Source organism: Pseudorca crassidens, chromosome 2 (genome assembly GCF_039906515.1).
Source record: "Pseudorca crassidens isolate mPseCra1 chromosome 2, mPseCra1.hap1, whole genome shotgun sequence".
Lineage (NCBI taxonomy): Eukaryota > Metazoa > Chordata > Mammalia > Artiodactyla > Delphinidae > Pseudorca > Pseudorca crassidens.
In genome coordinates, this window is record NC_090297.1 from 55,091,714 (window position 1) to 55,106,218 (window position 14,505).

General features: G+C 40.9%; 1 protein-coding gene across 6 annotated transcripts in view; it reads left to right on the plus strand.

The window, feature by feature from the left end:
* CACHD1 (cache domain containing 1) overlaps window positions 1–14,505 on the plus strand; it is a 235,360-nt gene that overhangs the window by 105,614 nt on the left and 115,241 nt on the right. For all 6 annotated transcript variants that reach the window (XR_010940869.1, XM_067726415.1, XM_067726410.1 and 3 more), the window contains exon 3: window positions 8,340–8,488. Coding sequence is in view for 5 of the 6 variants with exons in the window: in XM_067726415.1 (XP_067582516.1) it covers window positions 8,340–8,488 (149 nt within the window). In the remaining variant the exon portion in view is untranslated. The remainder of the gene's footprint in view (window positions 1–8,339; window positions 8,489–14,505) is intronic.

Genomic DNA, 14,505 nt, shown 5'->3' on the forward strand with positions numbered 1-14,505 from the left:
TTGGCTTTCAGGAGGCTCGGCTATGTGTTTCCGTGACTCTCCTGGAATATCTAGCACAAACTGCTGCCCAAACCAAACCCCATTACAATCTTTAAAGCAAACCTGTGTTTTGCTTAAAGAGAGAAGCTGCCACTCTCAACCGATTCCCAGGGCTCAGCCTCCTTCGGTTCTCTGGCATGTCAGCACTTGCCTCCTGTTTTTTCCATTGCACGCCTCCCCAGCTCAGCCACAGGGGCCCACCTCTCCCGGGATCAGGGTATGTGACCCTGGAGCCCAGACAGCCTTGCACATAAATCTTCCTGGTCCACCTGCAGTTCGTCTGTCAGCGGCTGCCCCACTTCTCCACTGGATGTGCTATTCCCACACATCCGTCAGACAGCCCTGAAGCCTCCGCGGGCCATTAGAAATTCAGACGGGCCCCACCCCATCTCCGGGTCTTCATCTGTCTTGTCCTGTATCATTGCCTGCCAGGCCCAGGCTCTTCCACCCTGAGACCTGAGCTCAGAGTGGATCGACAGCCACATCACAGCTATGGCCAGTTGCCATCAGGGTACCTTCTCTGAACTTGTCCTCTTTACTCAGCAAGCCTTACTCCAGAGCAGCTTGTATTATCCAGGAAGCAGATGAAGATAGGGAACTGGACAGGCCCAGAGTTTCTGATGGGCTTGAACCGGATATGAGCAATATTCTAAGTTATCTGCCCTTTTTTGAACGGAAAGCAGGTTTTTCCAACATGGCAAGTGATGGTAGATTGAGAGGAAATGAATACAGTAAGGAACCTTTAAAGTCTCTTCTCAGTGCTAGGTATACATGAAAGAAAAATGCATAGTGCAGTGGTTCAAGAGCATGGGTTCGATCTAATTATTTTTATTAGCTGATTGACTTGGGTAGGTTAACCTATCGGAACTATCTATAAAAATAGCATATAGCAATTACCAAGCATTGTAAGCATTAAAAAAAAAGGCATCACATAAAGTTGCACTTTCAAAGTGTCTGGCACATAGTAAGCAGTGGGTAAATGCTAATTACTGTTATGATATTAGTTTCTTGGGGGAAATGGAATCTTTAAATGAGGAAAGACCAACAATGAGTGGCACAGATGCAGAGTCCTAGGCAATTTGGGGAAAGAAGGTCCTGAGAAGGCTTCAAAGAGGTAAAAGCGGGGCTGGGACTGGAAGAATGAGTAGAACGTAGATCATTTGATCTGGGAGAGTTCACACTTTTCTGCAATTTGGAGGAGCTTGTAGCAGAAAGAGAGTGGAGCTGGGGATTAGAAGCAATGGTCTCTTTGTTTTCTGCACTTACTCAGCATGAGCTTGGGCGCGCAACTGAGCCTTGATTTCCTGATTGTAGAGAAGGGGCAGGGAATGTCTGCTCTGCCTAGCTCCCAGGGCTGTTGGAAGGCACACATGAGACGAGGCAGGTAAAAATGCTTTGAAAATCGCAAAGTGTGACACAGGAGTAAAGTCTTATTAGATCCTTACGTTTAGAAAAAGAGGATCCCAGAAGAGTCCCAAACTACCTACGACTGTTAACTATGTAACCTACATGACACAGTGCTGTGGAAGAGGCACCCACAGCCCTGGTAAGGTCCTAGCCCTGTGTTAACACAACCCTCCTGACTCTTCCTACGCTCTTAGGGATTCTCCACTCACAGAACCTGAGTCAGTACATAACGTCCCCCAAATAATCACAACAATGACAATAATAGTAGTAAGAACAACAAGAGTAAAACAAGTCACTACCATTTATTTGGCACATACAATCTGTTAGACACTCTGCTAGACACTTTATGAGCACTATCCCTCTTAGTTCTCAAACAATATCATGGAGCAGCTATTGTTATCTCCAGTTTAGAGGTAATTCAGTTGAGGGTTAGAGAAATCATTTACTTGGTTCCATTTACTGAGTAAGTGACAGAGCTTGACTTAACTCAAATTTCTTTGACTCCAAAGCTTAAGCTCCTTGTGCCATTTTGCTTTAATTTTTAAGGGAAAAAATGCTTTTTCCCCTCCAGACTGTGTGCCAGGTTTCCTGTGGAGGATTAAGCATGAGGATATGAGCTAAATGAGTGAGTAAAATGGTTAACATGCAGGTAGTCCCTCTCCCGTTACTTACGGCTCTATTACTGGGAAATTTAAGCCCCACATTAATTCCTTATCACCACCATATGCTCTCTCCCTAGTCCAGAGACTGGGGTATAACAATGAGAGTAATCCCTTGTACTCATCCTGGGCTTTATATACTCATTGTTTCATTTGAACATAACAAGAAGCCCTTGAAACTATGTTGTCCTGTTCTACTCATGAGGACACCAAGGCTAAGGGAAGTCAAAGAACTGGCCTAGATTCCCAGCTAATAATTGGGAGAGCTGTCTGGAATATTACAACTGTTACTAATAAAAATAATAGCAAGGGTAGGGTGTTTCTTATATCCTATAAACAGTGTACAACATGGAACAATGAGGAGGTTTCTTCCTTGAACTCTGGAAAGCAATGGCGTGATGTTCAGAGATGTTAAATCCTTGTGCTTGAGTATACTTAAAATTATGTCTATGTCACGGACATTTAAATAACCAAATCCTGAAACTTGCTGGAAAACGAAAGGTTTATTTTCTTGAGTAAATAAGGCTGGAGCCGAAGGAAAGGGGGATCAGCTATTAAATTCTTACCATGGCACAGAGGTTTCTGAATGTAAATGTTAAACTCTTCTACATTCAATAGGAATTCTGCTATGAATCTTCAGTTCCCTAGGGTACCTTTCCTGTCTGTGCCTGTCAGCATCATTGTTATGTATTTTAAATAAAGCTTTCCCTGACATTCAAAACTCCTTCTGGCTCTTCCTTTTAGGAAAGAGGCATAAATAAAGTTTGTACTATGCCCTTGCATTTTTGTTTTCTTTTACCTTGTTCTAACTGTGTGCCCACCCCATCTCCACTCTTCAAAAGTGTAAAGCTAAGGTAAAAAGAGCTTTTAAAAAAAGGGGGGGGGCCCCTCTGGGGAAGTATGCAAATGACAGAAATGTCTATGGGAAAATTAAGGGAAGTGAAATTCAGCAAGAAAGAAATTCATTGATGTTGTGATGAAACGTTGTCACTGGAGATGATGACAAATTAGAATCTGTTCCCATGGGGACCGGCGCGCTACCTACTCATCATTTGACCCGTGGCTGGATGCTGGCTAGCCGAAGAATTGACCCAAAAGATGACAAGATGGTTTCAGTCCCGTCATCTCATCAGCATTCAGGAACCCCTTAGGGGATGAAGGGGAGAGGATAAAGAAGGATAAAAGATGAAAGCTAAGCCATGGAAAGAAAAATGTTTTTAATTACAGTGAGGAGGATTGTGGGTCCACCTGTAGCTTTTTGCTGAGAATGTCCTTTGTTTTCGCCTGTCTGCAGGGATCATGGCAGGATACGCACGCAGAATCTGTCTGGCCTCTTGGAAGTTTCCGCCTTGGTAGCCAGTTCTCTCGCATTTAACAGATACATTCAGGATTTAATCTTTCTGTGGGCTATCTTTACTCTAATAGATTGTTATGCTTGCCCAGCAACCTGGATTTGGTTGGCATGCTGAAAGAGATTGCTTTTCGAAAGGGAAAATCTGCCCCACGGTGGAGTGTGAGGTTTCTACTGTGAGTGACTGTCACCGTCCTTGTCCAAAGGGCACAGGGTGGGTCATCTCAGGCAGTGGGGTCACAGGAGGCCAGGCACCCCCTGGGAATCCAGAGACCCTCAAGCTCCACATGCCTCTGTTTTTTCACACATAAAATAGGAATTACAATTTCATCTTACTACTCTGTGATGACATGAATTAACTCAGATGAAAACCCAGAGGAAAATACTGGATTCTGAAGTTCACTTCCTGCAGGATAGGAATGGTACATTCATTCTGTTCTCCTTCCAGGTTATGAACAAACTGGAACACCGTGGAGTAATCAGAACAGTTTAAGTTAGTTCAATGGAACTGATACCACAGTAGTCAGGTAACAGATAGGCATTGTTTTGGAGGATACATTATTTCAAATTCGGCCCGATCCCTTTTTCATATTGGCGATAGAATTTAGCAGTTCTAAACTTCTTCAATTTTTTGATTTTCATAGGAATTATGAAGCATTTTAAATGAAATGTAAACTATTAAAAATCTAATTCTTATTATAAAGTAATGAGGCTGTGTATTGCTTATGGTATCCTGCCGAGAATTTCACAGCAGTTGCTCAAAGGGGTTTGAAAAGAAATGGCGAGGGAGGTTGCTGGTCTGTGTGTTTACAGAGTGAAGCAGTGTTGCATAAAGCCCGGAGCTTTGTTCCTAAAGCAGAATGCTATTGGCTTTAGATCCCAGCTTTACTACTTACTGGCTTTGTGACCTTGAGCAGGTTATTTAACCTTCAGCAACCACTTCTAGAAGATGGAGATGTGTACTTTATAGGGTTCTTTGAAGGATTAAATTGATATATGCTTGTGAGGTGCTCAGAATAGTGCCCTACACATAGTTAGCCCTCAACAGATGTTGGCAATTATTTGTTTTAAATAAACAAGATAGGGTGTCGCAGTATGAAACACAGGGGTTTCTGACCAAGAGGTGCGAATCCTAGTGGAGAGAGCTTGCTTCTGAGACCTTTTGTTCATTGCCTTGCGTGTCTGGGCTCTGCGTGCAAGTTAGTGCCTCCGCCTATGAAGAATGAAGCGTGAGACTCACCCTAACCAGGAGGCCAAAGGCAGATACCACCCCCTGCTCCCCAACCCCCGGGCAGGGCCAATCTCCCATCAGCCAGTAACCACCCCCCCTTGGGTTCTGCAACCCAAGGAACACTTAGTTCCACGGCCAGCCCACTCTGTGCCATGGCTGATCATGTTGCAGCTTCTCTTAAGTTAGGTTTGTCTGGGGCACCATAGCTGAGCAAGTGAACACACAGGTTTTATAGGCAAGACAGTTGTGAGTTCTGAATGAGTGAGTGGGTCCTTTTATTTTGTGGCTCATTGATATAAGGTGACAGTACCTCCATTGTAGGGTCCTTGTGCCTAGCATATGGTAAGTACCACTGTATGGCAGCTGTTATGATTTTCTGAAGAACCCTGAAACCTCATTGCAACAGGTTTATAATTCACAGGCTACAGTCTCGATAATTCTGATGATTTAGTTGCAGTGCTTCTGTCTGAGCAGCTCTGTTTAGCTTAGCTTCAACATGTTTATCTTAGGATGGAATTCCACCTATCCTGGGTGTTCCGGTTACTTGTTGCTGCATTAGAAAGCATCCCAACCTTAGTGACATAAACAACTGTTTCTTTATGCCTACGGATTCTGTGGTTCAGGCATTGCAAGGATGGCACCTCTGTTCCGTAATGTCTGGGGTTCCATCAGTGAAGCCTGGGGGCTGGAATTATCCAAAGGCTTCTTGACTCATATCCGGAGCAAGGACTGGGATGAAGACTTGCTCACCTAGGACTGCCAACCAAGCACTTGACTGTGCCCTCTCCATGTGTCTTGGACTTCTTACAGCATGGTAGTTGAGAGCATTCCAAGAGAGACAGGCGGAAGCTGCATGCCCCTTTATGACCTAGCCTTTGCAAGTTACATAGTGTCACTTTCTCTATGCTACTGGTAGAAGCCATCAAAAGCCTACCCAGATTCAAGCAGTGGGAGTAGAGGGACCCCCACTTCTAAATGGGGCGCAGATTTTTATAAAATTACTGGAGTTATGGCTCAATCTTGGACATGTTAGGGCTTCTGACTTCTGCCTATAGCAAAGCAAGCCATACAATCTCTATTCCAACTACTTCACTCTGCAATTGCATAATGAAAGCAGCCAGAAACAATATGTAAACAAATGACTGTTTCAATAAAACTTTACTTATGAACACTGAAATTCAAATTTCATATAGTTATTAAATATCACAAAATACCTTTTAAAAAATTACATTTAAAAATGTAAGAGCCATTCTTAGCCCATTAAAAAATAGGCAGTGAGGCAAATTAGAATATCACGATGAGCTGGATCTGACAGCCCTCAGAATAGGAGAAAATATTTGCAAACGAAACGACAGACAAAGGATTAATCTCCAAAATATACGAACAGCTCATGCAGCTCAATATCAAAAAACCAAACAACCCAATCAAAAAATAGGTGGAAGACCTAAATAGACATTTCACCAAAGACATACAGATGGCCAAGAGGCACATGAAAAGATGCTCAGCATCACTAATTATTAGAGAAATGCAGATCAAAACTACAATGAGGTATCACCTCACACTAGTTAGAATGGGCATCATCAGAAAATCTACAGACAACAAATGCTGGAGAGGGTGTGGAGAAAAGGGAACCCTCTTGCACTGTTGGTGGGAATGTAAATTGATACAGCCACTGTGTAGAACAGTATGGAGGTTTCTTAAACAACTAAAAATAGAACTACCATATGACCCAGCAATCCCACTACTGGGAATATACCCTGAGAAAACTATAATTCAAAAAGGAACATGTAACTCAATGTTCATTGCAGCACTATTTACAATAGCAAGGTCATGGAAACAACCTAAATGTCCATCAACAGATGAAGGGATAAAGAAGATGTGGCACATATATACAATGGAATATTACTCAGCCATAAAAAGGAACAAAATGGGGTCGTTTGTAGAGATGTGGATGGACCTAGAGTCTGTCATACAGAGTGAAGTAAGTCAGAAAGAGAAAAATATCATATGTTAATGCATGTATGTGGAATCTAGAAAAATAGTACAGATGAACCTATTTCCAGGGCAGGAATAGAGATGCAGATGTAGAGAACAGATGTGTGGACGTGGGGGGAAGGGGAGGCTGAGATGAACTGAGAGATTAGGTTTGACATAAATACACTATCATGTGTAAAATAGATAGCTAGTGGGAACCTGCTGTATAGCTCAGGGAGCTCAGCTCAGTCCTCTGTGATGACTTAGATGTGTGGGATGGGGGGTGGGGAGGTCCAAGAGGGAGGGGATATACACATACATATGGCTGATTCACTTCACTGTACAGCAGAAACTAACACAACATCGTAAAGCAATTATACTCCAATTAAAAAAAAAAAGAATATCATGATGAGCTAGATCTGGCTTTAAGTTAGAATTCTCCAAATGTGTAGAAGAAACACTGGGGTATTTCTCAAGTGTCTGTGTGTTTGGATATGTGTGAGGGAAAGAAATGTTTGCAATTTCCCTTTTCATTTTAGAAGTGAATTTGTGAAGATGTTATTTGGAATTTCAGTCCTTTCAAGCACACCTTATCTTTATCCTGTTACAGAACATTTGTTCCCAAGGGCAATGAAGAAAGACACTTGTAGGTGGGAAATTTGAAGCAGATTTGAAAATCGGCTTGAAAATAACAAACGAAGATATTCTGATTTGGTTCCATGTTCTCAGCCTCCAAGCTGTTGGATTGTGCGAGATGCATGACCTAAAGGAGATGATTAGTTCTCCTCTAGTGTGCAGATAATGAATAGCTCTACAAAACCAATTAGCAATAATTCTATCAGTCACTGCATTTGGGTAACATTTTGTTTAAGGGGAAGAAAAACAACACAGTTTTCCTTAGAGATCTCTAATTAAGCTGTGATATTTGGTGGGAACAATGGAGAAAAAAGCAGTATGCTTAGCAATTTGCTTTTGCTATCCCCATATGAAAGTGTATTATGATGAAGTGTTCTGTTCACAGCAGTTAAGAAAGACATTTGTCCGTGTTGAAGGTGTAACAGACCAAACACAGATCTATTTCTAACAATGTATTTTGTTTTGTATGGATGTCTGCATTGCACAACTTCAGGGCTTTGCCATTCACATGGAAGGCTGTGAATGGCGCCCCCTGGAGTTGTGTAGCAGAAGATACTGAATATCATTTCCCTTCCTTCAAGTGTTTTCCTCCTGAAAAATCTGTGGGAATCGAGAACCATGAATAGTGGCATTTTTTCTTCCAATCACTATTGTTGCTCTGTAACTCCTAATACCCACTGTCATGCCGACAATAATATCAACAGACTTCGTTTTCTCCAGCAAGGCATTTTACGGATCAGCATTATTCTATCTGAATTTGAGCACACGGGTAGTTCTTAATGTATTATAATCTATTGTAAGATAGAAGTTATTATTTTACTGCTGTTGAAGTATTCTTCTGTGCCTTTTGGGCATTTTGCAATTTTTATTTCAGTTTACACAATGAAATAAGACTTGGGTGTCTTACCTGAAGTTACTGAAGTTATCTTACCTGAAGTTTACTGCAGGCAGCTTGTGACACAAATTGATGAACTTACAGGAAAAAGTACAATGGGTTATTGTCCTGGTCTTTCTATTTATTTTGCTTACTCTCATCCTACAGCTAGCCAAAAAAATCCGAGAGAAGTTCAACCGTTACTTGGATGTGGTCAACCGGAACAAGCAAGTTGTAGAAGCATCTTACACGGCTCACCTGACCTCTCCTCTAACTGCGATTCAAGACTGCTGTACTATCCCACCTTCTATGATGGAGTAAGACTTGGAATTTTTTGTTGTTGTTTAAACCAGGAATTGAATGGCTTTCCATTCATATTTAAAACACCTGTTTGTTTATTGCAAAATGTATTCCTGTCTTAAATTAGCTCTTTACCTTAACATAGACAAGTAATTCTTAAAGAAGTACGACTATATCCAGGAAACTCATGGACCTTCCCCGCTTGCCTTTTTGTCAGGCTGCAATCCAGGTTCAGAAGATCAAGCATTGTTTGAGTACAGAGTTGACTAAGTCTAGAAAATTGCAAACATTTTTTTCATGTGTTAACTAATGCGTCATGAATAAGACAGTTTCACTGATTCTGCTAATTTGCCTGATTTAAGGGAATGCTTTTTATCTTTGATACAAGAGTAGAAAAAACTCCCACTTCATACTTTATAGTGTGTTTAAAACTACCAAGGTAGATGTGGCTTCAGATAATATTGAAACAGAATGGTTGAGGATATTTTTATTTATTGGCATAGTGATATTTATATCTGGAGGTGTATAGGGCCATGTGATGCTGGAAACTGCTTGGAGGGGAAAGAACACTTATCTAGAGGTACAAAGAACTTAATTTTGATTTAGTCTCTAATTATCTGTGTGACCATAATCTAGTTACTTAATGTTTATTTGTATGCACAGTTTTCTATCAGTGGATAATAATCTCTATTATACCAATTTAGAATTGGCTGTTTACAATAGAATGACTAAAATAAGTTAACATACTTTAAAAATTATGAGTGTAAATGTTAGCATATTTAGTATGTATCACTCTTCTTTTTGCATAATAAGTGCTCTTGAAGCTATGCAAAGGATGGAGACAACATAGTTTTTTGGTAGTTAAGTGATGCTTTGCTTCCACAAAGAAGTGTTTACTTATTACAGCTTCTTGGTGGGCTAGGTAGGTAACAGAGCATCCTCAAGTCATTTTATTTCTCCATCTGTGTGATATTAAGATGAGTCTTTCTCTCTGGCTTAGCCTGTCTGCAACCTAGAGAAGCTCATATTAGTTTTTTGCTAAACTAAATGGAAAGTGTATACAATTTGGAATGAGACTGTCCGGATATGAATCTTAGCTCCAGGACTTAATACTCAGGTGGTCTCAGATATTTGATGTCTTTGACCCAGCCTGTCTTCATCCCTAGAACGGGATCAATGATGGATACTTCACAGGATGTTGTGAGCATTCAGTAAAATCAATTATGAAAGTATTTTGCAAATTGTAATGTTCTGAACAAATATCAGCCATGATACACATACTTTCCTATCATAGTGAACATTTCATTTTTCGTTACTGATCATTTTTATAGTTGGGGCATCAGTAGCTTAACGTTTTTGACAGTTTGTCTCTAACCTAAAAATAAAATAAGCGTCCAGTAGGGCTTCGAACCAAAGAAAAAACCATTTCCTGGCTGAAAGAAAAGATAGTATAATAAGGGAGAAGTCCTTAGAGCTAGAATTACGCTTAAAACACTGGTTCTCAACCAGGGTGATTTCCATTCCCCTTCATCCCCAGGGATATTTGGCAATGTCTGGAAACATTTTCAGTTGTCACAATTGGAAGGTGGGGACAGTTGCTACTGACATGTAGTGAGGAGAGGCCAGGGGTGCTGCAAACATCCTATAATGCACAGGACAGCCCTGCAAAACAAAGAATTATCTGGTTCAGAATGTCAGTAGTGCAGAAGTTGCCTCAGAAGATGGGAGATCTTCATGAAATTCCTAGGTGGAACTACTCTAGATGAAACAAAAAGCTTGAATTGACTGGCGTCTACTTGTAAATCTACCTAGTATGTCACCTCCCCATTATTTTCCCCCTTCGTGAATTTCTATTAATGTTTCAAGAAGTAATTCAATAATTTGCCTCGCTCCATAGCTTCCTGTTACCTCTTTTTTTCCCCTCTCCTTGTTTACCTTTGCCCTGGAGGAATTCACTGCTCCCTCATCTTTGTTCCCATAGTAAGTTTCCTCCATCTCTATTACAGTGTAGAGCTGAATGTTTCACATGTAGTTGTTGGTAGGTCTGCCTCCCCTGCTGTTCTGGGCAGGGATTACACCTCATCCATTTTCATCCCAGTACCTCGCAATTGTGTTTGATTACTATTTATTGGGATCTGGAATGGTTTGGATATGGGGATGAGTAAGGGGATGGAATTTCTACTTGAGAGTAATTTCTGCTCTCAAGAAATTAAAAAATTATTGGGTGGGGGCCAAATACTGAACATAATAAATAGTTAGGGCAAAATGTGACACAGCGGAGAGGTGCCGTGGTTCCGCTAAGCAGAGTACTATACCAGGTGGGTGGCATCACCAGAGATTCTGTGAACTTCAGAAGTGTGCATCTAGACCTAGAGATTATCATACTAAGTGAAGTCAGTCAGACAGAAAAAGACAAATATTCTATGATATCACTATAATCTAAAATGCAGTACAAGTGAATTTATTTACAAAACAGAAACAGAGTCACAGACATAGAAAACAAAGCTATGGTTACCCAAGGGGAAGTGGGGGGTTAGATAAATTAGGAGTATGGGATTAACAGATACTACCATATATAAAATAAACAACAAGGATTTACTGTATAGCACAGGGAACTATATTCAATATCTTGTAATAACCTATAATGGAAAAGAATCAGAAAAAAGATATATATCTGAAGCACTTTGCTGTACACCTGAAACTAACACAGTATTGTGAATCAGCTATACATCAATTTTTTTTTAAGTGTGCATCTTGTTTGATCTGGTCATTTGGAAGAATATCACAAGGAAATAATGATATGTTTATAAAGATAAATTTGTAAACAGAGTCATTGTAGTGCCATTTAGAATAGCGAATATTGTATATATTCCTAAATTTCTAATAATAGGAGATTAGTTAAGGAAATTATGTCACATTCAAAAAGGTGATAACATAAGATGCAGCCATGCTGTAGAAGAGAATTTGCTGACTTGTGAAAATGGCCATACATGCATACACACACTGTACACATCTCAAGTTTGGGAAGACTTACATCAGAATGTTTTGGAGTAGGGCTTCCCTGGTGGCACAGTGGTTGAGAGTCCGCCTGCCGATGCAGGGGACACGGGTTCGTGCCCCGGTCCAGGAAGATCCCACATGCCGCGGAGAGGCTGGGCCCGTGAGCCATGGCCGCTGAGCCTGCGCGTCCGGAGCCTGTGCTCCGCAACGGGAGAGGCCGCAACAGTGAGAGGCCACAACAGTGAGAGGCCCTAGTACTGCAAAAAAAAAGAAAAATATTTAATAAAATATGTGGATAAGTAATAAAGTAGGTCACAAAGCAGCATGTATAGTATAATTTCAATTTAAAAATATATATATAGGGCTTCCCTGGTGGCGCAGTGGTTGGGAGTCTGCCTGCCAATGCAGGGGACACGGGTTCGAGCCCTGGTCTGGGAAGATCCCACGTGCCATGGAACAACTGGGCCCGTGAGCCACAGCTGCTGAGCCTGTGCGTCTGGAGCCTGTGCTCCGCAACGGGAGAGGCCACAACAGTGAGAGGCCCCAACAGTGAGAGGCCCGCGTACCGCAAAAAAAAAAAAAAAAAAATGTTTTGGAATAAAGACAGTGGTTTCCATTTTGAATATGCTAGGATAAGGCTTGAGGTCTGAGATACAGTCCATCCAGCCATTTGGCAAAAACTAGTGGTCTACCTTTAAGTGAATATAATAAACCGTAAAATGTAGTTTCTGCCCTCCAGGAATTTCTCACTTAGTTCAGTTTAACATCTAAGAGACTTGAATTATACTTCTAGCAGGACCGATGCTGAGTAAGCAGATGAGTATGAGAGGCTGTTCCTCCTTTAGAGGCTGGACTTCTGTGTTGAATGTAGAATGGAAACTGTGGAACCGCAATGCAATCTTCTCTCCTTACTAGGAGTAGTTGACAGAGCCAAGAGCTGCCATTTGGGGTGAATCTGGTAAAACCAGAAGAGTTCTGATGATAAAGCTGAGTATTCAGAAGATGTACAGATGACAAAAAACAGGTTCCCTCTTAAAGAGAGATCTGATCACAACCGTCCGCAGCTGAAAGTGGCAAGCGACAACTACCCTTCTCTTAGACTGAGTCTTCTTGGCTAAACAAGAAGCTCACTTGCCAGAGAATGTGTGTAGGAATTTTTGGAGTGAACACTGAGCTGACACTTCTCTAGGCATTGGCTAAGCACAAATACTTTGTAAAATTGAGGCTCTTTCACCTTTTTAATGAAGATTCAAAGATGGGAAGAGTTAATAGTAAGTTTCTGCTGTGAACTGGGGTAGGAATCCTTAGCTGCCCTTTTTCCAGTTTCTCATAAAATACTTTAATCTGCATTTTTTAACCATTGTGGTATCCTAGTGTGGACATTTTCAGTCCCTCTTTCTTATATTTCAATCCCTCCGAAAAAGTCTCCATTTTGAATCTCAGGGAGTCCATGTTGGAGTTAAATGCAGAAACGAAGAACTCCCAGTCTTGAGAAGCAATGTAAGGAAATTACTAAAAACAGGTTATCGTCTATGTCAAGAGATACTGTTTTTTCTCTTATGGAAGCAACATAAAGTTTCTTTTTAAAATAAATATACCTAAATTTAAAAAACGCATTAATTAAAATGAAAATATTAAGGGAATGTGACCAAAGTTTTGAAGATGATCGATATGGTAATGACTGAAGTTAAGGAAAAATGGGCTCAAGATTGTTGAGAGAAGTCCTTCCAAATTGTAAGATTTTACTGTCCTATAAAGCAAACAACTTTTTTTTTTTTTTTTTGGTGAGGGGGATGCGGATGGACTGCACTGTGCAGCTTGTGGGGTCTTAGCTCCCCGACGAGGGATTGAACCCAGCAGTGAAAGTGCGGAGCCCTAACCACTGGACCTCCAGGAAATTCCCTATAAAGCAAACTCTTTATGCCCATGAACTGGCCACAATCATATGCACTAATAATGCCATTATAGTAAATATAAGCAAGTGGACTTGAGATAAGGGATCACCAGTCTTATATCTGGATCTTATCCATTCTTAAGTACGTGGGCCCTGTAAACATTTTTAAAAATGCAACAGTGACCCAATAGCACTCGAGCTATTTATTACTAACATTGTATCTGTAGCCCATTGACCTTGCTTCTCCAACTGTATTAAGGACAAGTTAGCACTAGGCCAAAATTTTTATGACTGATTTTAACCAATGGCTAATTTTTATATTTTAGGCCTAGAATTTTATTTTTACTGATTTATAATCCATATGTGATTTTTTTTTTTTTTTTTTTTTTGCAGTACGTGGGCCTCTCACTGTTATGGCCTCTCCTGTTGCAGAGCACAGGCTCCAGACGCGCAGGCTCAGCGGCCATGGCTCACGGGCCTAGCCGCTCCGCGGCATGTGGGACCTTCCTGGACCGGGGCACGAACCCGTGTCCCCTGCATCGGCAGGCGGACTCTCAACCACTGTGCCACCAGGGAAGCCCCATATTTGATTTTTGTCACTAAAGCTTGATAATGCATATTTTTAAAAAATAAAATGCCCAGTTCTGAAGAGAGAGGAACTTTAAAGCACTCTATTATTGAATATTCTGCAGAATACACCCTGAAGGTTATACGATGATGACAACAGAGAGAACCTGCAAAGCAGCAGAAAATTGATTTTTTTCAGATGATTTTGATACTTTGCTTCTCAGACCAGTCAACTCTTCTTACTCAGGAGCCCTGGAAGTTAATTATTTTGTACAGGGTCCTGCATAGTGATTAGGTATTCTGTCAATATTTGTTGAAGGAATGATGTGAAGAATTAATATTATCTAACGTGGAAAAAAATAGGCTGTGGTTTAATGTAAGACAAACTCATTTTCAATGGTATTACTTTAAATAGCATAATTTTGAGAATGAGTTTATTCACTCGTGTAATTTAATTTACAGCTCCCTTTGTGTTGTAATGGGTTAGGTGGTGAGGGTCCACAAGATCCTGGGCTCCCTCGCAAGGATTGCAGAGACACAGAAACACCTAATAATGCCCGTGGTCTGTATCTG